We start from the raw sequence: 27,885 nt of genomic DNA, 5'->3' as shown, positions 1-27,885 counted from the left end.
CATGTCCATCTTCATCACTTCCTTTCCCCGGTGTGCTACGTGGCTGTTGGCTTTCTCTCAGCAGGGGAGAGCTCGGTCAGCCCCGTAACCATTCTCTGTGACTGGACAAGCAATGGAGGCCCATCTCTGCTGTTTTTGCTGTCTTCGTCATTTACCAGAAGAAGATTAGGGTGTTGAGTCTGGCATTATCTATTGGATTCCTTAGAGAAAACACAATTCAAATCACCAAATAAGGGAATAAAGTGAGCTTTCATCAGTTGTATGTATCACAAGTGTCAGTTCAGTGAAGATGCTGTATCCATGATTATGAATATACAAATCCCTTATACCAATACAGGGTTGTATTCACAAGGCACCAAACTGAAGAAAACAGTCAAACAGGGAGGGACTGAACTTCTCCAATAAAAAACACTCCTTTTTGTTTTCCGTTGTGAAGCGTTTTACTACAGTGTGCACTAATGAATACGACCCAGGTTTCATTTAGTCAAACACTGTACCTGGGAAGAACTAGCTATGGGACCTGCAATCGTGCCTTGTCTGAGGCGGCTTGTTTTCTTTTTATGAGTACTCTCTGAGGTGACAACAGTATTTTTGTCTGAAAGGGATTCCCTCTTAGTGGAGATGTCATTATCTAGGAAGGAATGTAGAGGCTGTTGGTGCTGCTGGCTCTGGCTAGGTTTATGGCTCCAGATACTTCTCTGGGTAATTGTGGGGTGAGTATCTGATGCTTCAAATGATGATAATGTACAATGTGATGGACAGACAACCTCTGTAAGCGACCTGTGACAGAAACAAATCACAAAGAAGACATCAACACAGAACCCTTGCAAATAATCTAACTAACATGTTGCCTAGTTCCTTATGACAACTGAGATCTAGTTATGGTCGCTGAGAGGATCTAATAAAATGCCTTTAGTTTATGATGAATACTTTGACATTTCAGTTTTGTTGAAAATCAATTCAGTAGTGTTTTTCTGTGCTGGAGTTGTCATCATACACTGTTTGTGTCACTGTTGGAAACTTCTGTATAACGTTAGTTGATTTGGTCTGGATGGCATCGCTGTTGAAGCCTGTCCTGTCATCTTTATGTCTGATATGATGTCTTACAATGATCTCCAACATTGATTTTAAGGGACTGTCTTTAACATTGAATAAATATATTACAATCAGCATATTCGTTAATACATAGTTATGTTCCATTTTCACTCTCAATACATTCAAACGCATCTTTGTTTTATTAGCTAGCTAGCTAGATTACCTTGTTTTTCTTAGATAGACCGCTCAGGTTTTTGTAGCAAGTCGGATCTATTGCTGATGCTGGCATCTGATGCTCTTGACTTTCTCCATGCAAGCAATCGTTTGCTCCCCGTAACTTAGTGTGTGCAGGTAAACAAACATGGACTGAGCCTGTTGTTAGCTAGCATAACGTTACCCGTTCAAATTATGGCTAATAATGACTGTCTAGCTACATTATCTAATATTATCTGTTTGTAAGCACACTTTACACAAATCCAGATGATATGGTGGTGTTGTTTAGACGGGCTAACGCGTTAGCCAGCTGAGAGATAGCTAGCGTTTGCATTTTATTCCTATTTCAAATGTGCACATATCTCCACCTACCTTCCGACAGAGAAATTCCCGCACAAGCGATGCAGCAATTTGTTCAACTCCTACACACATAATTTGTCATGGATTACAAATTCCTACGCGAAAATGTTGCTAGCTAACCAGCTACACTAAACAACAGTGTTTCTATGGTAACGGGCCATGCGTGATGCTGGCTGGGCCAAATGAGGCTGGCTTTGCCATAGTCTTTATAACTGTTTGATAGAATGGTTAAATACAGCAAAGACCCTGGTAGGCGTATGTTTATGTTGTGTCAAAAGCAGCAAGAAAACCAAATAATGTTGCTCAAACAGAAAGGGGAACTAACAAAAAGTCACTGACAACAACCAAAACGAAACAGGTGGGGTTTTAGGAGGGGTTCTGAAAGACACTCATGGGATGTCCACTGAAAGTTGTCTAGCAACAACTGGGACCTAAAAGACAACCACCACGGGTCACCACGGGCTAGGGTCAGTCTGTTATATCTGGAGTACTTCTCCTGTCCTATCCGGTGTCCTGTGTGAATTTAAGTATGCTCTGTCTAATTCTCTCTTTCTTTCTCTCTCGGAGGACCTGAGCCCTAGGACCATGCCTCAGGGCTACCTGGCATGATGACTCCTTGCTGTCCCCAGTCCACCTGGCCATGCTGCTGCTCCAGTTTCAACTGTTCTGCCTGCGGCTATGGAACCCTGACCTGTTCACCGGACGTGCTACCTGTCCCAGACCTGCTGTTTTCAACTCTCTAGAGACAGCAGGAGCGGTAGAGATACTCTCAATGATCGGCAATGAAAAGCCAACTGAAATTTACTCCTGAGGTGCTGACTTGCTGCACCCTCGACAACTACTGTGATTATTATTATTTGACCATGCTGGTCATTTATGAACATTTGAACATCTTGGCCATGTTCTGTTATAATCTCCACCTGGCACAGCCAGAAGAGGACTGGCCACCCCTCATAGCCTGGTTCCTCTCTAGGTTTCTTCCTAGGTTTTGGCCTTTCTAGGGAGTTTTTCCTAGCCACTGTGCTTCTACACCTGCATTGCTTGCTGTTTGGGGTTTTAGGCTGGGTTTCTGTACAGCACTTTGAGATATCAGCTGATGTACGAAGGGCTATATAAATAAATTTGATTTGATTTGATGTGCGAATGTATATACAGTTGCAGCTGTTTGAGAAGGCATGCAACATTTAGCAAAAATGGGGAGATTTGATTAACCAATTTCTAGTCCTAGCTGAAGGAAATCAGATACACCTCCTTCCCCTGAAACACACACACACTGGTTCCCCTTGTGACCATTTTCCCAAGCATAATTTGCCCCCTCTCTGATTGTCCGAGTGTGACCACCTCCTCATGGGTTACTGCAGCTAGTGTTGCCAGCACTGCCACTTACTGGGTGGGGGCACCCCACCGGAATCCCCACCGGCTAGGTAAAAGGTTGTCATGGTTCTCCTTAACAGCTTTGAGAAATTCCTTGTATATTATTCTCACCCATCAGGGGGCTTTGGCTTTGTAGGACCAACTCTACTTACAGTAAACCCATAAAACATAATTCCACTTTGAGATTATGGGTTATTGTGTGTAGGCCAGTGACAAAAAAAATCTAAATTTTATAAATTTTAAGTTCAGGCTGTAACACAACAAAATATGGAAAAAGTTAAGGACTGAATGCACTGTATCTAGACCATCAACATTCCTTTGACATACAGTGCCTTCAGAAAGTATTCATACCCATTTTGTTGTGTTACAGCTTGAATTCAAAATGGATAAATGTATCTTTTTTTCTCACCCATCTACACACAATACCCCATAATGACAAAGTGAAACCATGTTTTTAGAAACTTTTTCCAATGTATTGAAACACACCTGGCTGGTGTGTTTACGGACATACTCAATGTTTACGGACATACTCAATCGCTCCCTATCCCAGTCTGTTGTCCCCACATGCTTCAAGATGGCCACCATTGGTCCTGTACCCAAGAAGGCATTGGTCCTGTACCCAAGAAGGCAAAGATAACTGAACTAAATTACTACTGCCCCGTAGCACTCACTTCTGTCATCTTGAAGTTCTTTGAGAGACTAGTCAAGGATCATGCTTCTCTCTACCACATCACCGGATTCCTGCCGCTCTGGATCATTACACCGGATCATCGCAGCTAGCTAGCTGCAAACGAGTGGCTACTGTTAGCTAACGCCTCTGTTCCGAAGAAAGCACCAGCTAGCCTTGAGCTAGCCTCGAGCTAGGCCCACCAGCTAATTCTAGGGCTACAATACCTCCTTTGCCAATTGGCCTGGACCCTTTATTGTCAACACGGAGCCCCGCCGATCCATCACGACTGGACAGCCGACATGATCGCCCGATGTGGTCTCAACAGGCTATTCTGTTACGATGTCACTGAAGAACCATTTAATAGCCCCGGCCCGCTAGCTTTTCTGAATGCTGTGTCCCCTGCTCGCCTAGCGTAGTAGTGACTACCGAACGGCACCCTGACTCACCTATTGCTGCTCTTTTGACCCTATGATCACTCGGCTACACAGCTGATGCCCCCTGGACTGTTTCAATAACACGGTACCTCATTTTGTTTACCTGTCGGCCCCAGCCTCGAACTCAGGTCCTGCATATACCTAACTGACCCGCTCTGCCCATTCATTTACCCGTTGTTGTCTTAGCTCTCCTGATCAACACCTGTGATTGCTTTATGCCTCTCTCTAATGTCAATATGACTTTACTACTGCTGTCTCGGCTAGTTCTTATTGTTTTATTTCACTGTAGAGCCCTCAGTCCCGCTCAAAATGCCTTAGATAGCTCTTTTGTCCCATCCCACACACATGCGGAGACCTCACCTGGCTTAACTGGTGCCTCCAGAGACGAAACCTCTCTCATCATCACTCAACGCCTAGGTTTACCTCCACTGTACTCAAATCCTACCATACCATTGTCTATACATTATGCCCTGAATCTATTCTACCACGCCCAGAAATCTGCTCCTTTTATTCTCTGTCCCCAACGCACTAGACGACCAGTTTTTATAGCTTTTAGCCGTACCCTTATCCTACTCCTCCTTATCCTACTCCTCCTGGTTAACCCAGGCCCTGTAGCCCCCAGTTCCACTACTCCCCAGGCGCTATCATTTGTTGACTTCTGTAACCGTAAAAGCCTTGGTTTCATGCATGTTAACATCAGAAGCCTCCTCCCTAAGTTTGTTTTATTCACTGCTTTAGCACACTCTGCCAACCCTGGTGTCCTAGCCGTGTCTGAATCCTGGCTTAGGAAGGCCACCAATAATTCTGAAATTTCCATCCCCAACTACAACATTTTCCGCCAAGATAGAACTGTCAAAGGGGGTGGAGTTGCAATCTACTGCAGAGAGTTGCAGAGTTGCAGAGTTCTGTAATGCAATCCAGGTCTGTGCCCAAACAGTTCGAGCTTCTACTTTTAAAAATCCACCTTTCCAGAAATAAGTCTCTCACTGTTGCCACTTGTTATAGACCCCCCTCAGCTCCCAGCTGTGCCCTGGACACTATATGTGAAGTAATTGCCCCCCATTTATCTTCAGTTTGTACTGTTAGGTGACCTAAACTGGGATATGCTTAACACCCCGGCCGTCCTACAATCTAAGCTAGATGCCCTCAATCTCACACAAATTATCAAGAAAACTACCAACCCTGAATCCGTAAATACGGGCATCCTCATAGATATTCCTGACCAACCTGCCCTCTAAATACACCTCTGCTGTCTTCAACCAGGATCTCAGCGATCACTGCCTCATTGCCTGTGTCCGTAATGGGTCCGCGGTCAAACGACCACCCCTCATCACTGTCAAACGCTCCCTAAAACACTTCAGCGAGCAGGCCTTTCTAATCGACCTGGCCCGTGTATCCTGGAAGGATATTGACCTCATTCCGTCAGTAGAGGATGCCTGGTTATTCTTTAAAAGTGCTTTCTTCAACATCTTAAATAAGCATGCCCCATTCAAAAAATTTAGAACTAAGAACAGATATAGCCCTTGGTTCACTCCAGACTTGACTGCCCTTGACCAGCGCAAAGACATCCTGTGGCGTACATCTGTAAATAGCCCATCCAACTACTTCATCCCCATATTGTTATTTTTTTTTCTCCGGTATCTCTACTTGCACATTCATCTTCTGCACATCTATCACTCAAGTGTTTAATTGCTAAATTGTAATTATTTCGCCACTATGGCCTATTTATTGCCTAACCTCCATAATCTTACTACATTTGCACACACTGTATATAGATTTTTCCATTGTGTTATTGATTGTACGTTTGTTTATCCCATGTGTAACTCTGTGTTGTTTTGTCGGACTGCTTTGCTTTATCTTGGCCAGGTCGCAGTTGTAAATGAGAACTTGTTCTCAACTGGCCTACCTGGTTAAATAAAGGTGAAATAAAATAAATAAAAAAATGTAAGAATGCTGTTCATTGACTACAGCACGGCATTCAACACCATAGTACCCTCCAAGTTCATTATCAAGCTGGAGGCCCTGGGTCTCAACCGTGCCCTGTGCAATTGGGTCCTGGACTTTCTGACAGGCCGCCCCAGTTGGTGAAGGTAGGAACCAACATCTCCACTTCGCTGACCCTCAACACTGGGGCCCCACAAGGGTGCGTGCTCAGCCCCCTCCTGTACTCCCTGTTCACCCACGACTGCGTGGCTATGCACGCCTCCAACTCAATCATCAAGTTTTCAGATGACACAACAGTAGTGGACTTGATTACCAACAACGACGACACAGCCTATAGGGAGGAGGTGAGGGCACTCGGAGTGTGGTGTCAGGAAAACAACCTCTCACTCAACGTCAACAAAACAAAGAAGATGATCGTGGACTTCAGGAAACAGCAGAGGGAGCACCCCCCTATCCACATCGAAGGGACAGCATTGGAGAAGGTGGAACGTTTTAATTTCCTAGACGTACACATCACAGACAAACTGAAATGGTCCACCCACACAGACAGTGGTGAAGAAGGCGCAACAGCTCCTCTTCAACCTCAGGAGGCTGAAGAAATTTGGCTTGTCACTCAAAACCCTGACAAACTTTTACAGATGCATAATCGAGAGCATCCTGTCGGGCTGTATCACAGCCTGGTACGGCAACTGTACCGCCCTCAATCGCAAGGCTCTCCAGAGGATGGTGTGGTCTGCACAATGCATCACCGGGGGAAAACTACCTGCCCTCCATGACACCTACAGCACCCGATGTCACAGGAAGGCCAAAAAGATCATCAAGGACATCAACCACCTGAGCCACTGCCTGTTCACACCGCTACCATCCAGAAGCCGAGATCAGTACAGGCGCATCAAAGCTGGGACCGAGAGACTGAAAAACAGCTTCTATCTCAAGGCCATCAGATTGCGAAACAGCGATCACTAACACAGAGAGGCTGCTGCCTACATTGAGACCCAATCACTGGCCACTTTAATAAATGGATCACTAGTCACTTTATACAATGCCACTCTAAATAATGGCACTTTAAAAATGTTTACATATCTTACATTACTCATACCACATGTATATACTGTATTTTATACCATCTATTGCACCTTGCCTATGCCACTCGACCATCGCTCATCCATATACTTATATGTACATATTCTCATTCACCCCTTTAGATTTGTGTGTAGCAGGTTGTTGTTGGGGAATCGTTACTGTTACTGTTAGATATTACTGCACTGTCAGAAATAGAAGCAAAAGAATCTCGCTACACTCGCATTAACATCTGCTAACCATATGTATGTGACAAATAACATTTTATTTGATTTGAAAATGGAATGCAGAAATATCTCATTTACATAAGTCTCCACAACCCTCAGTCAATACAAGTTATCATCACCTTTGACAGCAATTACAGCAGTCTTTCTGGCTACATCTCTAGGGGCTTTGCACACATTGATTGTACAATATATATACACTACCGTTCAAAAGTTTGGGGTTATTTAGAAATGTCCTTGTTTTTGAAAGAAAAGGGAAAAAATGTGTCCATTAAAATAACATCAAATTGGTCAGAAATACAGTGTAGACATTGTTAATGTTGTAAATGACGATTGTAGCTGGAAACGGCAGATTTTTTATGGAATATCTACATAGGCATACAGAGGCCCATTATCAGCAACCATCACTCCTGTGTTCCAATGGCACGTTGTGTTAGCTAATCCAAGTTGATCATTTTAGAAGGCTAATTGATCATTAGAAAACCCTTTTGCAATTATGTTAGCACAGCTGAAAACGGTTGTGCTGATTAAAAAAGCAATACAACTGTCCTTCTTTAGACTGGTTGAGTATCTGGAGCATCAGCATTTGTGGATTCGATTACAGGCTCAAAATGGCCAGAAACAAATAACTTTCTTCTGAAACTTGTCAGTCTATTCTTGTTCTGAGAAATGAAGGCTATTCCATGCGAGAAATTGCCAAGAAACTGAAGATCTCGTACAACGCTGTGTACTCCTCCCTTCACAGAACAGCGCAAACTGGCTCTAACCAGAATAGAAAGAGGAGTGGGCAAGAGCAAGAGGACAAGTACATTAGAGTGTCTAACAAGGACTTAGAAATGTCCTTGTTTTTTAAACAATAGTTTGAGAAGAAGTCCTCAACTGGCAGATTTGTTAAATAGTACCTGCAAAACACCAGTCTCAACGTCAGCAGTGAAGAGACGACTCTGGGATGCTGGCCTTCTAGACAGAGTTGCAAAGAAAAAGTCATATCTCAGACTGGCCAATAAAAAGAAAAGATTAAGATGGGCAAAAGAACACAGACACTGGACAGAGGAACTCTGCTTAGAAAGCCTGCATCCCGGAGTCGCCTCTTCACTGTTGACGTTGAGACTGGTGTTTTGCTGGTACTATTTAATGAAGATGCCAGTTGAGGCATCTGTTTCTCAAACTATTGTTTCAAAAACAAGGACATTTCTAAGTGACCCCAAACTTTTGAACGGTTGTGTATATTTTTCATATATATATAATTCTTACGTAACTGTTGATCAATGTCGTTCAAAATATATGCACCTTGATAAAGGTGCAACTGAAAATAGGATCTGTCTTACAACATTGTAATAAACTACAAATGCCCTAGAATAGAATGGAATAAGTAGAAACCCTCCTCCCCATCCATCCCTCCATCCATACATTAACATTACTGTAATTCATGTTAAAAAAAAATATTGAACAGTTGCACAGAGACTGGTATTTAGCACATTTTATTAAAACTTTTAATAAACGTATCACAAATATTTAGGCTAGCATAAAACCAATTGTGTCATTATATTTCAAACCATACAACTATATAATGCATATCATGTAGAGTTGTATTTTAGCTCAACATGAAAAAAAACTTCTGGGATATGAAAAATCTTTATGTACCTTTTTAGATTAACAAAATATTAAAAAAGAAAAACAAAAATCCTAAATAGATCATTATTTTTATTAGTAACCAGTTTCAGATAGATTGTGCATACTGCTGTATCTATTTCACAGGGATATCAAAAGGCTTTAAATTGGGTTGCACCATATTTTCAAATGAAACTTTCTGAAATTTGACCTTTGAAGGGACAATTTCCCAGATGCACAGGCGTTGTGATCTATGATATGATCACAAAATCAATCTGAACGTCATTCATGGCAGCAATCACTCATGGGACCAATATGTGATTTGGCACAGATTTCATCCTAAACATAATAATGAAAGGGATGAATTATGAATGATGAGCAATACGTAAACAACATGATCTTGCACTTTTCATTTTGTGTGTATCCATAGAAGGAATGGCTAGCATACTGCTGTTTCCTCCTCTTTTTGGCTCTAACATGAGATATTACGTTATACAAAAAAGAGTGAGAGAGACAGGGAAAGTTCCAGAAAAAGGAAAGCATCAGTAGTCCTCAGCTGGAAGAGAGAAAGAGAAAAGGGAGGTGTTACCCATGGATGAACCAGCTGAACCAAGCCAATGAGGAAGAAGAGCATGCGATCCCATCCAATCATAGGAAGATCAGAAAACTAAAACAGGAAGTGGTATCATGCAGGCATGCAGTGGCAGTCAGACGGACGATTGCTTACTTTCTATCGTTAGGATACAGGTGCTGGCAGCGGTGCCTCTGCTGTTGACAGCTTTGCACATGTACTCTCCCTCATCCTCAGGGAAGGTCTCTGGCAGGTAGAGGCAGAATGTCTCCCCTCTCTCTATGTACTGATAGTCCTCACAGTCCTGGAGCATCTCCCCCTCAAACCACCAGGTCACCTCCGGCTTGGGCTCCCCGGTGATCTTCACCGTGAACCGCACTGGCTCGGCATCCACCACCGATTGGTTCTTCAGGGGCTTCTTAAACCACGGAGCCCCCGACCTGGCGTGGTCCTCCTCATCCTCATAGGCTGCCGAGCCATTGATGATGCTTCCCTCTTCCTCCTCCTCATCTTCCCTTTTCTGACAAAGACATGACACGTGATATCACATTTTAGATTTTTGGAACCCCTCCCCCTCTCACATTACCACTTCGGGCTGAACTGAACTATCATGCGTTTTTAGAATGTCATGCGTGTCAAGGATGCCCACAGTTTAACAACGAGAAACCCGATGATTGAACCCGATGAAAGAGGGATTTACTTTTTGGAGAGCGGCGTCAATCTCTTGCTGCTCGAACTGCATCCTCTGCAGCTTCTGTTCCTCCACCCTTTTCCTCTCCTCCTCCTCTCTGGCTTTGGCCATTTGTTCGAACCGTGCACGCATGTCCACCTTCTGTCTGAACGGAGCCTCCTCAGCCCCCTTCTCTGTGTCCTTTTTGCCTTCATCATCCTCCTGAAAAAACAGCCCTCACAAGTAAGTGATTTCAGAAGAACATGATACAGACCAACACGTTGGCGTTCCTAAGCGATTCTGAAGGACCATGCTCAAATGTATACCTCCTGGATCCGCTCTTCTTCCCTCTCTTTGATTTCCTCGTCTACGGCCTTTCTCTTTGCTCTCACGTCCTCTATCTTCTTCTGGATCTCCTCGTCTTTCAACTGCTTGATCTTCTCAAACTTGGACTTGAGGTTCTTGGCCTGGATGGAGCCGGTCCTCTTGAGTTTCTTCAGCTCCTCATACTCCTTACTCACTGTATCAGAGCACTCATTCACTTCATCCTTTGGGAAGAAGCACATTGAACTGATTAGTGATGAGGATACGATCACAATAGAAGCATACAGTAAGCTCCAAAAGTATTGGGACAGTGACATCTTTTTTTGTGTTGGCTCTGTAGTCCAAACACTTTGGATTTGAAATGGTACAACGACTATGAGGTTAGTGCAGACTGTCTTTAATTTGAGGGTATTTTCATCCATATCGGTTGAACCATTTAGAAATTACAGCACTTTTAGTACATTTTAGGGGATCAAAAGTCTTGGGACAAATTCACCAATATGTGTATTACAGTAGTCAAAACTTTTGTATTTGGTCCCATATTCCTAGCACACAATGATTACATTAAGCTTGTGACTCTACAAACTTGTTGGATTCATTTGCTGTTTGTTTAGATTGTATTTCAGATTATTTTGTGCCCAATTAAAATTAATGGTCAATAATGTATTGTGTCATTTTGGAGTTTAACTTTTATTGTTAATAAGAATAGAATATGTTTCTAAACACTTATACATTAATGTCAATTTTACCATGATTACGGAAAGTCACAAGCTTGTGGTAATCATTGCTGCTAGGAATATGGCACCAAATACTCAACTTTTGACTACTTTAATAAACATATAAGGGAATTTGTCCAAATAGTTTTGGTCCCTAAAATGGGGGGCCAACGTACAAAAAGTGCTGTACTTTCTAAACAGTTCACCCGGTATGGATGAGAATACTCACAAATTAAACAGTCTGCACATTAACCTGATTTTATCATTCAAATCCAAAGTGCTAGAGTACAGAACCAAAACAACAAAACAACTGCTACTGCCTCAAGACTTTTGGAGCTCACTGTAGGTCTCATGGTTTAAACTGTATGTACCAAGCGTCTCAGAGTAGGAGGGCTGATCTAGGATCAGGTCCCACCTGTCCATGTAGTCTTGGGATTGTGATCTAAAAGGCAAAACTGATCATAAATCAACACTCCTACTCTGAGACGCTTGATAAATATGGTCCCTGGTTCTCCTCGTCTTGTCATCAATCTCTGCAGTTGGTAGTTCCGTGCCAATATCCATGAGACTTCCCATGTGGGTTTTAGTTAACAGCATTGTGAGACTGATACCATGTTGATGACTGACCTCTCCCATCTCTTGTCTGAGCTGCTCAAACTCCAGTTTCTCCTGCTCCATTTTCATTTTGCGCGCCTCCACCTTGCGCTTCCTATCGGCTTCCTCCTTCTGCTTCAGCAGCTCCTCGAAGTTCATCTCTAGTTTCCCAGGGTGCAACGCTTCCTGGGACTCACTCTTGAACATCCCTTCCTCGTCCTCGTCTAGCACCTGGCGGAATACAAACACAGAGCATGGTGTCCTTTGACATTTCACTCTAAACCAATCAGAATCAAACAGCACAAATAATCTTTAATCACAAATCAATCGTCATATCAGCTTCCAATAGCAATTTAATCCACCGGTTTAACCCTCCCAGAATGACTCACAAACAGTGAAGCACCCAATGAAAAGCAAAGCTAAGCAACACAGTCACATTGAACAGCAAAGCCCTAGAATCAGATGAAGATTTTTAATCTCGTTCTAGTAAGTCTTTCAACATCATTGTAGAATCAGCCCAAGTAACCAGGACACACTATTACACACTGACGGGGAGCCACTTTTAAAGCAAGCCAGCAGTGTTAGTATGCCTACGGAATATCCCATTCATACAGACCATTCACATCCATGCATAACCTTTGACTTACACTAAGAACTTACAGTATTAGCAGTTCATGGGAAACACTGTGTTATTTCTTCTCAGTCAGTGTACAAATACAATTGTCATTTGAAAGTGAAAATATCTTACTTCTCCATCTTGATATGAAGTCTTAGATTTTTCCCGATCCAGGGGGCTCTTTAAGAAGATAATTTGAAAGTAGGAACAGCAGTGGCAAGTGTGGTGTTTCAGTAACGTTACATCATCATGTAGGATTAATCCATGTCCTATTATAGACCAATTAGAGATTGAGTTCTTACATTAAATATAGGCTACCTCAAATGTTAATGTTGGGGTTAGTTTTCAGTAGATTGGTCACACTTGAAACAAACTATAACTTAAAATGAACTATGGGGTCATACTAAAGCCTTCGTAAGGCCTACACAAATCATTTATTAGCAAATGTCATTTGTAGTTTGTTTAAAGTGCGAGCATCACATTGGATGTGTGCTCAGATGACACGGCTCAAGCAGGGTTCAAAATATCGCACAGCGTGAGAAACTGAAGGTATTCATCTGTGACATACACACGCAAAACAAGTTACAAAAAGTAACTCACTGTGGCTCTAATCATGATGAAAAAACAGGAATAAATGATTCATCAAAATAATTTCTATCTTTTCACATGCTCCTTCTGAACGTAGCCTACTACAACATACATGTCAGCGCAGGGCTTCATAAGCAGCATGCTGGTGCTGCCTGCAGAGGTATGTTCATAGAGATCCTATGATTCACAAATGTATTGTTTTATACCATAGTTATACCATATTTGATCTGTTTCTAAAGTTTTTTTTTCCTGGCAAGATGGCAGATTTTTTTATCATGTTGCTAAGATGCCAAATTCCTCTAGTGAATTGTAGGATCTCTATGGGTATGTTACCCAGTCCTACCATATTCTTGCGAGCCTCTACGAAGAGCCTCTTCTCCTCCTCCAGCCTCCTCTTGGCCTCCTCCTCTGCTTTCTTCTCCTCCACCTCTCTCCTCTGACGCTCCTTGTCCTCGAAGCTGATGCACAGCTTCCCTGGCTTGCTGCCCTCCAGGTTCAGCATGGCCAGCAACACCTCATCGTCATCATCCACTATCTGGAGAAGGGGACAACAACGAAAGAGCTCAAACTAGTGTCTGACATCTCTGGGTGGGATCAGTATGAAAAAGGAACTCTAAACACAATGACCAAGCTAGGGGCTCTGCCTGGTCCCACATCAGTTTGTGCTGTATAGCCATCTCCTATGACAAGGCAATGACCATAGGAGATGGCAAGACAGCACAAACAGATCTGGAATCAGGTGAAGTGACCATTATATTACTCTCACTGACCATGCTTTTCCTGGCCTCGGCGAAAGCCCTCCTCTCCTCTTCCATTCGTCTCTTGTACTCCGCCTCTGCTGCCTTACGCTCATTCTCTACCCTCTGTTTCTCAAGCTCCTCGAAGCTCAGCCTTAGTTTACCAGGCTGGATCACCTCTCTCTCGCCCTGAGCTCCTTGTGAGTCCTCCTCATCGTCTCCCTGCAAGCACATCAACTTCCAAAATCACACAAGGCACAAGGCTGGGAAGTATAGCTCAGTTGGTTAGAACACAGCGCTAACAACAATAACAGCACAGGTTCAATCCGGGAAGAGCCTCAAAGCACCTTATCGAAGCTTGATTGTACGTAGCGCTAAATAAATGCTACTGTTAAGAATGCATTGGCTGTTTAATACAGGTTTTTCCCCCGGTAGGTTTTCTTGTTCAGAAAAGGTGGATCGTTTTAGGCCTCATCCCATGTTTACGAGATTATATTCACCTTTATAACTATAACTACTGCAGGGTTGGTACAGAATGGCCAGGCTGATAATTTACCTCCAAGGTTTACAGTATCTAGCAAGTCGGAAATATCTCAGCCATCACAAGGAAGGTACAGGACATTGAAACGTAATGTGCTAATAAGCTAATAAGGAATGAGCTAATAATGTTTTATAAGATCAGTCACCATTTCCAGCTTGGCCACTTCGAAGGCTTTCTTCTCCTCTTGCAGACGTCGTTTAGCTTCCCTCTCAGCCTGCTTCCTCAGCCTTTCCTGCCTCTCCTTCTCCGCCTCCTCAAACGTCATCTTCAGCTTCCCAGGAATCACCTGTTCCTTCTCCGTGAGTTGCTCCTCATCCTCATCCTGCGTTGACAAAGACAGTCTACCTTAGAGACCACCATATCCACATGAAGTATTGACACAGACAGAACAGAACGGCTGTCATGAAAGATGAGATTTTCCTATTTTCCTAGAAACACCTACAGTGTCTTGCAAAAGTATTCATCCCCCTTGGCGTTTTTCCTATTTTGTTGCATTACAACCTGCAATTTAAATGGATTTTTATTTGGATTTCTTGTAATGGACATAAACAAAATAGTCCAACTTGGTGAAGTTATATGAAAAAAATTACTTGTTTCAAAAATGAAAAAATTATTACAAACGGAAAAGTGGTGCGTGCATATGTACTCGCCCCTTTGCTATGAAGCTCCTAAATAAGATCTGGCGCAACCAATTACTTTCAGAAGTCACATAATTAGTTGAATAAAGTCCACCTGTGTGCAATCTAAGTGTCACATGATCTCAGTATATATACATCTGTTCTGAAAGGCCCCAGAGTCTGCAACACCACCAAGCAAAGGGCACCACCAAGCAAGCGGCACCATGAAGACCAAGGAGCTCTCCAAACAGGTCAGGGACAAAGTTGTGGAGAAGTACAGATCAGGGTTGGGTTATAAAAAAAGATCTGAAACTTTGAACATCCCACGGAGCACCATTAAATCCATTATTAAACAATTGAAAGAATATGGCACCACAACAAACCTGCCAAGAGAGGCCCGCCCACCAAAGCTCATGGACCAGGCAAGGAGGGCATTAATCAGAGAGGCAACAATGAGACCAAAGATAACCCTGAAGGAGCTGCAAAGCTCCACAGCGGAGATTGGAGTATCTGTCCATAGGACCACTTTAAGCCGTACACTCCACAGAACTGGGCTTTACGGAAGCGTGGTCAGAAAAGCCATTGCTTAAAAAAAAAATAAGAAAACACGTTTGGTGCCAAAAGGCATGTGGGAGACTCCCCAAACATATGGAAGAAGGTACTCTGGTCAGATGAAACAAAGAAATTGAGCTTTTTGGCCATTTGAAAACGCTATGTCTGGCGCAAACCCAACACCTCTCATCACCCCGAGAACACCATCCCCACAGTGAAGCATGGTGGTGGCAGCATCATGCTGTGGGGATGTTTTTCATCGGCAGGAACTGGGAAACTGGTCAGAATTGAAGGAATGATGGATGGCGCTAAATACAGGGACATTTTTGAGGGAAACCTGTTTCAGTCTTCCAGAGATTTGAGACTGGGACGGAGGTTCACCTTCCAGCAGGACAATGACCCTAAGCATACTGCTACAGCAACACTCGAGTGGTTTAAGGGGAAACATTTAAATGTCTTGGAATGGCCTAGTCAAAGCCCAGACCTCAATCCAATTGAGAATCTGTGGTATGACTTAAAGATTGCTGTACCCCAAGAGACTTGCACCTGTAGTTGCTGCAAAGGGTGGCTCTACAAAGTATTGACTTTGGGGGGGTGAATAGTTACGCACGCTCAAGTTTTTAGTTTTTTTGTCTTATTTCTTGTTTGTTTCACAATAAAAAATATTTTGTATTTTCAAAGTGGTAGGCATGTTGTGTAAATCAAATGAAACAAACCCCCCAAAAAATCTATTTTAATTCCAGGTTGTAAGGCAATAAAATAGGAAAAATGCCAAGGGGGGTGAATAATTTCGCAAGCCACTGTAAACTGTTCCTTTGTCCTACCAAAGCTACTTCTCTGTGGGCTTCTCCTCATCCTGCTTTGATATAAACAATCTACACTTAGACCCCCATATTACCACAAAGTATTGACACAGACAGAATAGATTTCATTAAAGATTTTCCTTGAAACACTTTTATTTTTTTTATTTTTTTATTATTATTATTATTATTTTTTAAATTTTATCCCCTTTTCTCCCCAATTTTCGTGGTATCCAATCGCTAGTAATTACTATCTTGTCTCATCGCTACAACTCCCGTACGGGCTCGGGAGAGATGAAGGTCGAAAGTCATGCGTCCTCCGAAGCACAACCCAACCAAGCCGCACTGCTTCTTAACACAGCGCGCCTCCAACCCGGAAGCCAGCCGCACCAATGTGTCGGAGGAAACACCGTGCACCCGCCCCCCTCGGTTAGCGCGCACTGCGCCCGGCCCGCCACAGGAGTCGCTGGAGCGCGATGAGACAAGGATATCCCTACTGGCCAAACCCTCCCTAACCCGGACGACGCTAAGCCAATTGTGCGTCGCCCCACGGACCTCCCGGTCGCGGCCGGCTGCGACAGAGCCTGGGCGCGAACCCAGACTCTAGTGGCGCAGCATAGCACTGCGATGCAGTGCTCTAGACCACTGCGCCACCCGGGAGGCCCTCCTTGAAACACTTAAGCTCATTCTTTGTCCTGTGGGCTGACATAGACCACCATATTCCCATGAAGTATTGTATTGAAGTATTGACACAGATTGACATGGATATAATGGCTTTCATGAAATATTTGATTTTCCTAGATTTCCTCCTAAAACAGCGACGCTGCCAGTCCTGCCAAAGCCTATTGGAGAGGTCCTCCTCAGCTCACCTGTACAACCGAGCGCCGCTTGGCCTCGCGGAAGGACTGCTTGTTCTCGTCGTAGCGCTTCTTCTTCTCCTCCTCAGTCCTCTTCTTCAGCTCGTCCTCACGGTTCTTCTCCAGGTCCTCAAAGTTCATCTTGATCCTGCCTGGAGGTCGCGACGGCTTCGACGGCACCACGCGGACCAGGATGCTGTCATCTCCCTCCTGACATAAGTGGACAAAAGCCATTGTGAGAAAAGGAAATTACATTTAACATGAGATAAGATATGATAAGACAGTACTTTATTGATTCCCAAAGAGGGTTTAGCACATAAAACATCAGCAACACAAACCATTTCCTGGTCTGTGAACTTGACAAATGCTGAAGTGGTTGTGTATAACCAAGTAATGGGCTAAAGCTATGTTATACATTATGAAATTACTAGTTGATACCTGCATATGTTATGTCAAAATAGAGAGAAAAATCCCCACTAACAAAACACACAAACAGAGAGAGAGAGAGAGAGAGAGAGAGAGAGAGAGAGAGAGAGAGAGAGAGAGAGAGAGAGAGAGAGAGAGAGAGAGAGAGAGAGAGAGAGAGAGAGAGAGAGAGAGAGAGAGAGAGAGAGAGAGAAGCTAACAGCCCATAGAAGAGAACATTCTTTCGCCTAATGGCCACCATTTTCAATGGGTCAGTCTGTGAATGTCAGTCCTAAAATAGGAGGGGGGGGGGGGGCAATAGGGGCTAATTTAGTCAGTGGTGTGGGAAACAGTTGCCAGTCACATGTTGTCTACACCTGGCAGTGTATGTGGCTCATGCAGCAGCAGAACTTGTAAGCACGGTGGCCCAATTGTTTATAGCTCATTCGGTCAGTACTGGCTCAGGTTAAAGCTACCTCCCACCCTCAATAAATACTTCCCCAAGTTTTTCCTCACTACTATACAGTAAAGGTACATGCAGTAGGTTGCAGTGAAAGGAGACAATGAAGATTGAAGTCTATATAGCTTTCACCATGTTCAAGAAACAAATAGATCACTGGAGTAGAACTAAGATCAACAACGTGTGTACAGTAAGCACTGAATACAAGCAGTAGGCATAATGCTTCCTAGTACTTCCTAGAGTGTGTTGTCACTTTATCGTATCTAGGTCAACATCAATTTGGAGAACTGGCTTCGGTCCAGTTTGGCATGGTTATAGCTACAGCTAGCGTCAATGGATAACGCGCCATTGCAACTAGCGCTGAATGCCTTCGAAGCAGCAATTTTGTTTGTGATCCATTCTAAGGATACTAAAGCCACTACGTGATGACTAGTGAGGAAAACCTTGTTCAACTTGACAGATACACCCAAAATTCATAGCATATGACCTGAATATGTGTTCTCAGAGCTGCTGTGGCTTGCAGCTCCACTGGACTCCACTGCAGGATTTCCCTCCAACCTGCACCAACTGTTAGCCTTTCAAATGGCACTTAAAATAACTCATCTGGGTGGCAGCTGAGGATTACCTGACTGATTACACATAGATGGCCAGTCCCTCAATAGAGGCAGCGACTGAGCAATCCAGCCCTACTGTCCCACTTCCCCTATAGGCTACCCCACAGTATACCTGGAAGGAATCCCACAAGTTTACCTCTGCAGCTTTCTTGGCCAGCTCCTTCTGCATCTTCGCTTTCTCCATGATGTCCTGGGTGGCGCGCTTCTTCCTCTCCTCATCCATCCTCTTCCTCTCCTCCTCCTGTCTCTGCTTCTCCATCTCAGCAAACTTCCCCTTCACGCTACCTGTAGAGTGTAGAACCCACATGTAGATGATGATGAAGATGAGACCACAGCACAAACAACAGGGCCGTGTTCATTAGGCATGCAACGTTTTGCAACTGGAATTGAAAAGGAGCGTTCCTTATTGGATGAGTCCAGGTAGTCCCTCCCTGTTTCAGTCCGTATCCTTAAGTTTGTTGCCAAATGAATTTGCCCCATGGGGTGGGATGAGAATTAGAACAGAGCCCTCTTCCTCAGCCCTCTCCCAGCCCACCTGCCCTCCTCTACACCCTCAACAATACCCCCATTTCCTACCTGTGATCTTGGGGACGTAGGATTTCTCTACCTTGGCTGGCTTCACCTCCTCCTCCTCATCACTGGAGGCGAGTAGTTCTTTTATCTGTGGTGAATCAGAGGGAAAGCTTTGTTGAGAGGTTACCGGTTTATCTGGGATCATCTGCTTTGCACGCTCAGGAGCCATGCTGGTCCCAGCAAGTTCTCAAGCCCCTAATCCTGTGTAATTGCACATGCATGTGACCTGCAGGGAGGCCTCTGATTGGATCATGTGGTTGTGACATGGGGGGAGATCAGCATGTAGGCATCCCGTCTCAGAGAGTTGCCTACGATAGTACAGGGTGTTTTCTTCCCCCCTCCTGAGTATCAATGTGTTAATCCCTCGTATCGGACACTGTTTGTTTTACCACGCTGCATCCTGTGATACAGCTTGTGATAAAGGACAACATGCATAAAATGCACAATTGATTTAGTACATTATCAGTAAAAAAAGTTTTTTAATAATCACTCTAGATGGATAAAAGCACAACCCAAACACAACTATAAGGTTTTTCAATTAAATAAAAAAGGTGTGATTTTTCTGCACAAAGTGATATGATGACGTTCTCCAGTACACCCACACTGTGGTTGTTGAGGCTAGTGCTCCATACCATGCAGGTCACAGTTAGTTGGGGTTATCTCTGTCTTGTTTGACCTCCGACCTGTTGCTTCCTGCGATTGTATTCCCTCTCCTTGACATACTGCTCCTTCCTCTTTTGGTGCTCCTCCTGGCTCCTCCTACTGTTGCGCTCCTCCCTGGCCTTCTGCATGGCCTCAAACTTGTTCTTCACGTCAGCCTTACCAATCTGGGGCACGTAGCTCCTGGCCACCGGCTTTTTGAAGCGCAGGAGTCTCTGGAGAAAGATGAAGATACAAGTGTCAACGTAACATTTTTGTAAAGGATTGGGAGGTGTGCTAAGGGAAAGCTTCATAGGAGTGAGATCCATAGGGCTGAGAGTCTAAGAACTCAAACACATTTTGAATAGTGCTATTCAGTTGAACGTTGCAGAAACTTTATGAGCGATCTACAGGCACACTCCCTAATGTAACATCAGTAATTGTCTCAACCACCTACTATATTTCATATTGAACGTGTCCAGAAGTAAACCTTATTATTAAGTAAGCTAATACATCAACTCCAACAGGATAAACTCACAGATATGGCCGTGCCTCACCTCTTGTTTCAGTGCCACTTCTGATATGTTCTGTAACTGGTCTTCCTCTTCTTCCTCTTTTTCATTGTCCATGTCATGAGCCACACCATTTTGTGCCACCTCATTCTTGTCCTTCCTCGATCTTGACCTTTGCATTGGCTCGTCCTTTGCCGTATCATTTCCTCTGTGCTCCACCTCACTCATGTTGTGTGCCTCGTCCTCCTCATCCACCTCGGGCTCTGTGTGAACCTCGTCCTCTTCGGTGTGAACCTCTTCCTCATTCTCGCTAAGTGCCTCATCATGCTTGTCATGTGGGGCATCGTCCTCTTTGTGTGCCCCAAGCCCGTGGCACTCGGTCGCGACGTCGCCATGCGCTTTAGCATTCATATCGGGTGCCACGTCGCTCATGCCGCGTGCCACGTCGTTCATGCCGCGTGCCACATCAGTCGTGTCGTACGCGACATCAGCAACATTCTGTGCCACCTCAGTCATGTTTGCGCCACTCTGACAAATTGACAAGGTCCTCTTCAAATGTTACCTGTCAAAAAAAGAAAGGTAACATTACAGTATCGTACAATAACAACCTATTAATCTTCACATAATCATTTTCTGATTTTTTTATGCATATCGCTTTAACAATTTTATTAAGCTCCTCTGCCCCATATTCAAACTTACTCCACCAAAAAATGCTAACTAAATGTAGTCTCATTCTTCTCAACCATCATCAAAGATGTAATGGTATGACAGATCTACCAATGATGGACTTCAGATTGAGCTAATTGAACAAACTATATTGAATAGGCAACAATTTTACAGGTAAACATTACAAATTGCCCTTTCTGAAATGTGGTGTGGTAAATGACTAGCCTATATGGACTTCAAGAATGTGTGTAACTTTGAATATCTGTAATTGTTTTACTACCCCACATATTACACTGTAAAGCACTTTGTGGCAACTACTGTAAAAGGGCTCTATAAATTACATTAGATTGATTAATTAATACTCTGCCTGCACAATATCACATTATAAATAAGCACAATTGCTGAGCATCTGAAGTCTTGCGAGTGTCTGTTTGGGGAGGCAGGCACCTCATGGCTGCTGCAGTTTAGGGGAGGAAAGGGTTACCCCCCCCAGTATGCTGAGCCACAGCACAATGTGCAGGGTCAGAACGCTAAGTATAGCCCACTTGTATGTCCAGGCCATGTGATCATGGCTATTTCTGATGAGTGATATGCGGTGGGACAGAGCTAGCGTCGGCAGCCGCATGTCGCCCAACAGACCCTTGACAAAACGGCCAGACTTAGTCCCAGACAATCGGATGAGCAAGAGATGTTTGGGCCATAGAGTCATCAGACACTAAAAAGGTTACTGTTGCGCCGTGTGTTAGAAATCTAAGCTTGGCATCCAGCATGACTATACATTTTGAATCTGTTCTCATCAATTCACTTGGTAATAATAATGAAGTAAACAGTCAGGGGTTTGCGGTGAACAAAGTCCAGTGCAAAGTACTGCTAAACATGTACGTGACCGATACGATTTGATTTGATTTGAATAAAAAGAGATAGGCCAACAAACACAGTGTCATTGATTTGATTGATTGATGGATTGAACGCTTGAAAGGTAGGCCTAAATGTACCCAATGTTGGCCAAATGTTGATTATGTGTTGTACAACTTTTTGTCAGAAGGACCACCTGTTGCAAATTTGACTTTGAGTTCAAGTTCAGATCGATTTCCCATTACACACCTGATAGACAGCTGTGTTGGCACATATCACATCAACTACTGTGAGTACGACAACTACTATGACGTTGATGGTATGGATTACCGGTCTGAGAGTAACAGGTAATTAACTGGATTCTAACAATATATGAATAATCCAAGGCTTCTTTCTAAAAATCGTATCTCAACCAACGCACCATTAGACTGGGATCAGTACATCTGTTACAGCTGTGGATTTGGTCATCAGAATACACTGCCCTCTTCAATCCAGCTGTGATAACCAGGCATGATAATAAAGGTGATAATTCATGTAAATGTAAAAACTTTTTTTTTTTTTTTAAATGATACACTTTTTATCGCAAAATTGTCTCTTTGCATATCACAAATGGACACTAATCCAAATGATACAATATTGGGATGCAGTAAGCAAACACAAAGCCCAAGTCACCATCTCTCTACAAAGAAGTTGCAAGCCTTTGCTGAAACACAAATACCATTCGAAAAATATAATTCCAGGCATATTTATAGTATTGTTGAAGCACTTCCATATGGTATATAAACTTAAGTAGCCTAGTGTATCAATCATGACCTCATATTGAATCATTTGGAGTATTACATATTGGCAAGAGGAATAAAAAGTTAATACCCTAAAAATGATCTACAGTCTATTGAATTACAGTTACACCCATGAATACTTTTCTTGACCCCACATTTCATGCAAGGATTTGCCTCGAATAACTTGAACTGCCATATCATAGTTAACCAACACATTTAGGCCTGGCAAGTGAAGTCCTATTTTGGTCTAACAGTATATACTCAGCTGCCACTAAATACCATGATAATGTGCTAGAAGAATCTGTGTGTTCAAATCAAAATAATCTGTGTTTTAAAAGAACTTATCTGGATTTCTTTAATGTTTGGTCATGTTAGACTGACATTAAAAAGTAAGAGTACCAAACTAACAGAATATTTTATTTTACAGCTAAACAAAACATGTTTTTGTGTATTTTTTTGATACCCAACAGCTGAATGACAAAGCAAAGTCAACTAGGCCTTACTGAAACATTACTTTCAATATTTCACCTTTTTTTATTACTAAATTATAGTTTGCCTAGCATTCTTTTTTCATTTACATTACAAATCTCAATTTAAAGATCAACAATTGAGGGGCGAATTTGAAACTCTCCCCAACAGGTGAATTTTAACATCCACATAACACACATTATCTTCAACTAAAGTCTTGCAGGGGAAAAAACGTTTACCTGTTTCAGTGTAATATCCTCCTTATCATAGGAATGTTCTGTACAAATTGTGGATCAAAACAAAATTAATGTCAAGATGAGAAATCCCAACTTGTCAAAGCACGGAGATGTGTGCGCCCTGTTCACTGTCAGACGACTCAAAGTCGAATGGGTGAGGTTACATATCCGTAACCAGCTTCCATAAAAGTACTACTTTTGCTGCCCAACGCATTCCGCGCGCGCCAGCTTCAGCTGTCGCCTCAAATACGCATGGTGCTTTCTGCTCCCTCGACGCAGATACAGCTGCAGTTCTTTCAGCCAGTCTTCCTGACTATGTTTTTATTTGTCAAATGATATGTTCCCTGCCATTATAACAACATTGCGTGAGTTAAGGAAGGCTACATTTAATAAACTATTTACCATTTCTTGGCATGTCTTTCAGCAATTAGGCTACTACTAGTCCTATGATTGACCCCTTTCCACCAGAACATACAGATTGTCTTTTTATTTTATTTTACTGACAGTGTGGTAGGCTTGCTATTTGAACATGTCCAGTGGAGGCTGCTGAGGGGAGGACGGCTCATAATAATGTCTAGAACGGAGCGAATGGAATGGCATCAACTGATGAGTTTGTTGTATTTGATACCATTCCACCAATTCCACTCCAGCCATTACCACGAGCCCGTCCTCCCCAATTAAGGTGCCACCAACCTCCTGTGGTTTAGACATAAACATGTGTGAAACTTGCACAATACTGAACTCATCATTAGGCCTATGTCAAATACAAAAATGGTGTTTACATGAGAGACTGGCTCAAACTCATGATAGGGTATGCCTACTTCTCAGGACGCATTCCAAGTTCCACTGTTCCTCCCTAACTTTTATATGGAATATATTCATAATCAGCTCAGGACACAGCCGAAGGTGGCAGGTATCCTGGTGGTTAGAATGTTGGGCCAGTAATCAAAAGGTTGCTGGTTCAAATACCTGAGCTGACACAGTAAAAAAGCTTGAGCAAGTCACTTATCCTTAATTTGCTCCAAGGTTGCCATACTACTATGTCTGACCCTGGAAAACAACACATTTCACTGCACCTATCTGCTTGTTGGTGTTGAGAGGCAGGGTGGCTTATCTGTTATGAGTGAAAGCAGGTTGCCTTTGTTTTCCCACTGCAGCCCAGCAATAACCCAAATATCACTGTCACTGTGCTATGCAATGACGACTAGCTGCCTAGGCTACATATCAGTGTCTCAAGGGCCATACAATAACAGGTTTACTGTCTTACTTTGTCATATAATAACCCACATATTCCATATACAGTATCAGTCATTTAGGGTCAAGCATTACCATTCTGTATGATATTACTAACCCCACTACTCCTCATAGTAGGCTGATGCCTCTGAAGTATGATGAGAAAGTAGTGTTCACCAAGGGCAAAATTGTAGTGTAGATATTGGGAGGGACGAACAGTAGCCGGGGGGTCCTCCCCTGGAATTGTTTTTGAGATTTCCTGCAATTTCCTGCCATCCTATACAGTTTGGCATGACTTATTAGGCTTCTATTGTTTTTTTTTGAGAGGGATATGGAGGGGTATTTTGAAAACACAGTATAAGTGGAAAAAAATTCAAAAACCCCACCTCAAATCTCGACAGACTGTTTAAAAAGTGCTCGCTATTTCCTCATAGAGGATGATGTCAAATCAGATCAAATCAAGTCACATTTTATCGTGACATGCTTCGTAAACAACAGGTGTGGACTAACAGTGAAATGCTTGCTTAGAGAAATAATAGAAAAGTAAAACACGTAATAATAAAAGTAATAATAGATACACAATGAGTAACGATAACTTGGTTATATACAAGTGGTACCAGTACCGAGTCAATGTGCAGGGGTACAAGGTAATTGAGGTAGATATGTACATATAACTAGGAATAAAGTAACAGATAGTAAACAGTAGCAGCAGTGTTTGTGATGAGGAGGATGAGCTGGCCAATTAGCGGTCTACTCGCATGAATATCTTTTACGACCGGTATACCATTCTGTTGTTGGGGTAAGCCCACACCATTCCAACACAAAAAAAGCTGCTTCATAACATACTTAACTACAATTTTTTGAAAGGAAAACTATTTCACCCATATTGGAATTAATTATAGGTCATCTTTCATAGAAATCTGGAAACACTGGACAGTTACTTTAAAGGTCGACTTGGGTCAAAAACACAAAAAGAACTGCTTTAAACTGTATAACTGATCAATCCACCATCATACCAGGTCATTTAATGCTTACATTTATTTTTTCATGAATAACATATTTGGCTACAGAAGTGCCATTTCTTACCGATCTCTACAGCTTCCATCCAAAAACAAATCCTGTGAAATGACGTCAACACGTACTGGAGGAGTTACTGGCTGGCTAAAGTGGCTAACGAACTAGCTTCGTTCGTCACGGTGCGCATGACCAGAACGACACATCGATGAACGACCAAAGGTATACCTAATTTCTGTTTGAAAATTGAAAAAGAGAAGAGTTTGATTTTTTTTCTTTAAAGCAAATTTCCTGCAATTCTAAACATTTTGCCATTGCTTATGACGCATTCATATACTATCTTTTGGGGGATTTTAAAGAAACTAACAGGGAGGGGATTGACCTATTCTGAATATTGTAGCAATTTTAACCTATGGTGCTCACCATGGTGAAGGATGTAATAGAAACCCTGATTCAGACACATTTGTCAGCTCTTATCAGTCTCACTAATGGCAGTCTTACAGCTGCTGACTCACTGGCCAGTCTGGCCTCTTCTTCACACAGGGCATGGCACTGGAAATCATTAGTAGCATGTTTGTGAGCAGTACACTGGCCAATCACAGGAATGTATCATGTATCATGGCGCCGGAGAAGATGGCTGACGTTTTACGTGCTCCTAACCAATTGTGCTTTTAGTTCGTTTTTTGTGTGTTGTTTGTAACTTATTTTTGAACCCATTCTGTACATGATGTTGCTGCTACCGTCTCCTATGACCGAAAATAACTTCTGGACATCAGAATAGCGATTACTCACCACAAATTGGCAGAAGCTTTTTTTTCATTTAACAAGTTCGACGAGCCCGTTGTGAAGGACATTCTGCTTTCCCGGGAACAGGCCCAAATCCCCGTCATTTGCGTGAAGAGAAGACGGAGAAAAAGAGGACAGAGGTCGGGCTACCTTCTGAGAATTCATAGGCGATCGAATAAACCCCCACTACAGTGGCTTGCGAAAGTATTCACGCACCTTGGCATTTTTCCTATTTTGTTGCCTTACAACCTGGAATTAAAATAGATTTTTGGGGGGTTGTATCATTTGATTTACACAACATGCCTACCACTTTGAAGATACAAAATATTTGTTGGGGTGAAACAAACAAGAAATACCACAAAAACACACAAAACTTGAGCATGCATAACTATTCACCCCCTCAAAGTCAATACTTTGTACAGACACCTTTTGCAGCAATTACAGCTGCAAGTCTCTTGGCGTATGTCTCTATAAGCTTGGCACATCTAGCCACTGGGATTTTTGCCCACTCTTCAAGGCAAAACTGCTCCAGCTCCAAGTCGGATGGGTTCAGCTGGTGTACAGTAATCTTTAAGTCATACCACAGATTCTCAATTGGATTGAGGTCTGGGCTTTGACTAGGCCATTCCAAGACATTTAAATGTTTCGACTTAAACCACTCGAGTGTTGCTGTAGCAGTATGCTTAGGGTCATTGTCCTGCTGGAAGGTGAACCCCCGTCCCAGTCTCAAATCTCTGGAAGACTGAAACAGGTTTCCCTCAAGAATTTCCCTGTATTTATTCTTCTTCATTCTTTCAATTCTGACCAGTTTTCCAGTCCCTGCCATTGAAAAACATCCCCACAGCATGATGCTGCCACCACCATGCTTCACTGTGGGGATGGTGTTCTCGGGGTGATGAAAGGTTTTGGGTTTGTGCCAGACATAGTGTTTTCCTTGATGGCCAAAAAGATACATTTTAGTACTTTCTTCCATATGTTTGGGGAGTCTCCCACATGCCTTTTGGCGAATACCAAACGTGTTTGCTTATTTTTTTCTTTAACTTCACTAGGGTAGGGGGCAGCATTCGGAATTTTGGATGAAATGCATACCCAAATTAAACTGCCTGCTTCTCGGGCCCAGAAGATATGATATGCATATACCTGGTAGATTTGGATAGAAAACACTCTAAAGTTTCCAAAACTGTTAAAATAGTGTCTGTAAGTATAACAGAACTGATTTGGCAGGCGAAAACCTGAGAAGAATCCATTCAGGAAGTCGTTTTTTTTGTTGGTTTTGTAGTTTTCTATTCAATGCCATTACAGTATCCATTGACTTAGGACTCAAATTGCAGTTTATATGCCTTCCACTAGATGTCAACAGTCTTTAGAAATTGTTTCAGGTTTGTATTCTGAAAAATGAAGAAGTAAGAGCAGTCTGAATGAGTGGACCCTAAAGTGTCGCAGAGCTTTTGAATGCGCACGACCGAGAGAGTGCGTTTCTTGTTTACCTTTTAAATTGACGACGTTATTGTCTGGTT

The 27,885-nt window shown here is 42.8% G+C and overlaps 1 protein-coding gene across 4 annotated transcripts; it reads right to left on the bottom strand.

The window, feature by feature from the left end:
- Position 1: 1 nt before the first annotated feature.
- LOC139540728 (nexilin-like) lies at positions 2-23,839 on the bottom strand. 4 transcript variants are annotated; one of them, XM_071344645.1, is made up of 15 exons: positions 23,339-23,839; positions 20,377-20,893; positions 19,864-20,055; positions 19,184-19,268; positions 18,744-18,892; positions 17,141-17,338; positions 14,448-14,624; positions 13,795-13,983; positions 13,368-13,559; positions 12,569-12,616; positions 11,854-12,051; positions 10,513-10,734; positions 10,217-10,408; positions 9,673-10,036; positions 2-200 (listed from the first exon to the last, which is right to left on the bottom strand). In XM_071344645.1, exons 2-15 carry the CDS (start codon positions 20,845-20,847, stop codon positions 190-192), a joined length of 2,688 nt encoding a protein of 895 aa, XP_071200746.1. In that variant the 5' UTR covers positions 20,848-20,893; positions 23,339-23,839; the 3' UTR covers positions 2-189. The 4 variants fall into 4 exon arrangements, with proteins under 4 accessions (XP_071200746.1, XP_071200745.1, XP_071200744.1 ...); XM_071344644.1 differs by lacking the exon at positions 2-200 and adding an exon at positions 8,800-9,501; XM_071344643.1 differs by lacking the exon at positions 2-200 and having other exon boundaries at positions 9,513-10,036.
- Positions 23,840-27,885: the final 4,046 nt, after the last annotated feature.

This window comes from Salvelinus alpinus, chromosome 16 (genome assembly GCF_045679555.1).
Source record: "Salvelinus alpinus chromosome 16, SLU_Salpinus.1, whole genome shotgun sequence".
In the NCBI taxonomy this organism is placed as follows: domain Eukaryota; kingdom Metazoa; phylum Chordata; class Actinopteri; order Salmoniformes; family Salmonidae; genus Salvelinus; species Salvelinus alpinus.
This window is presented reverse-complemented; position numbering and strand designations above follow the sequence as displayed.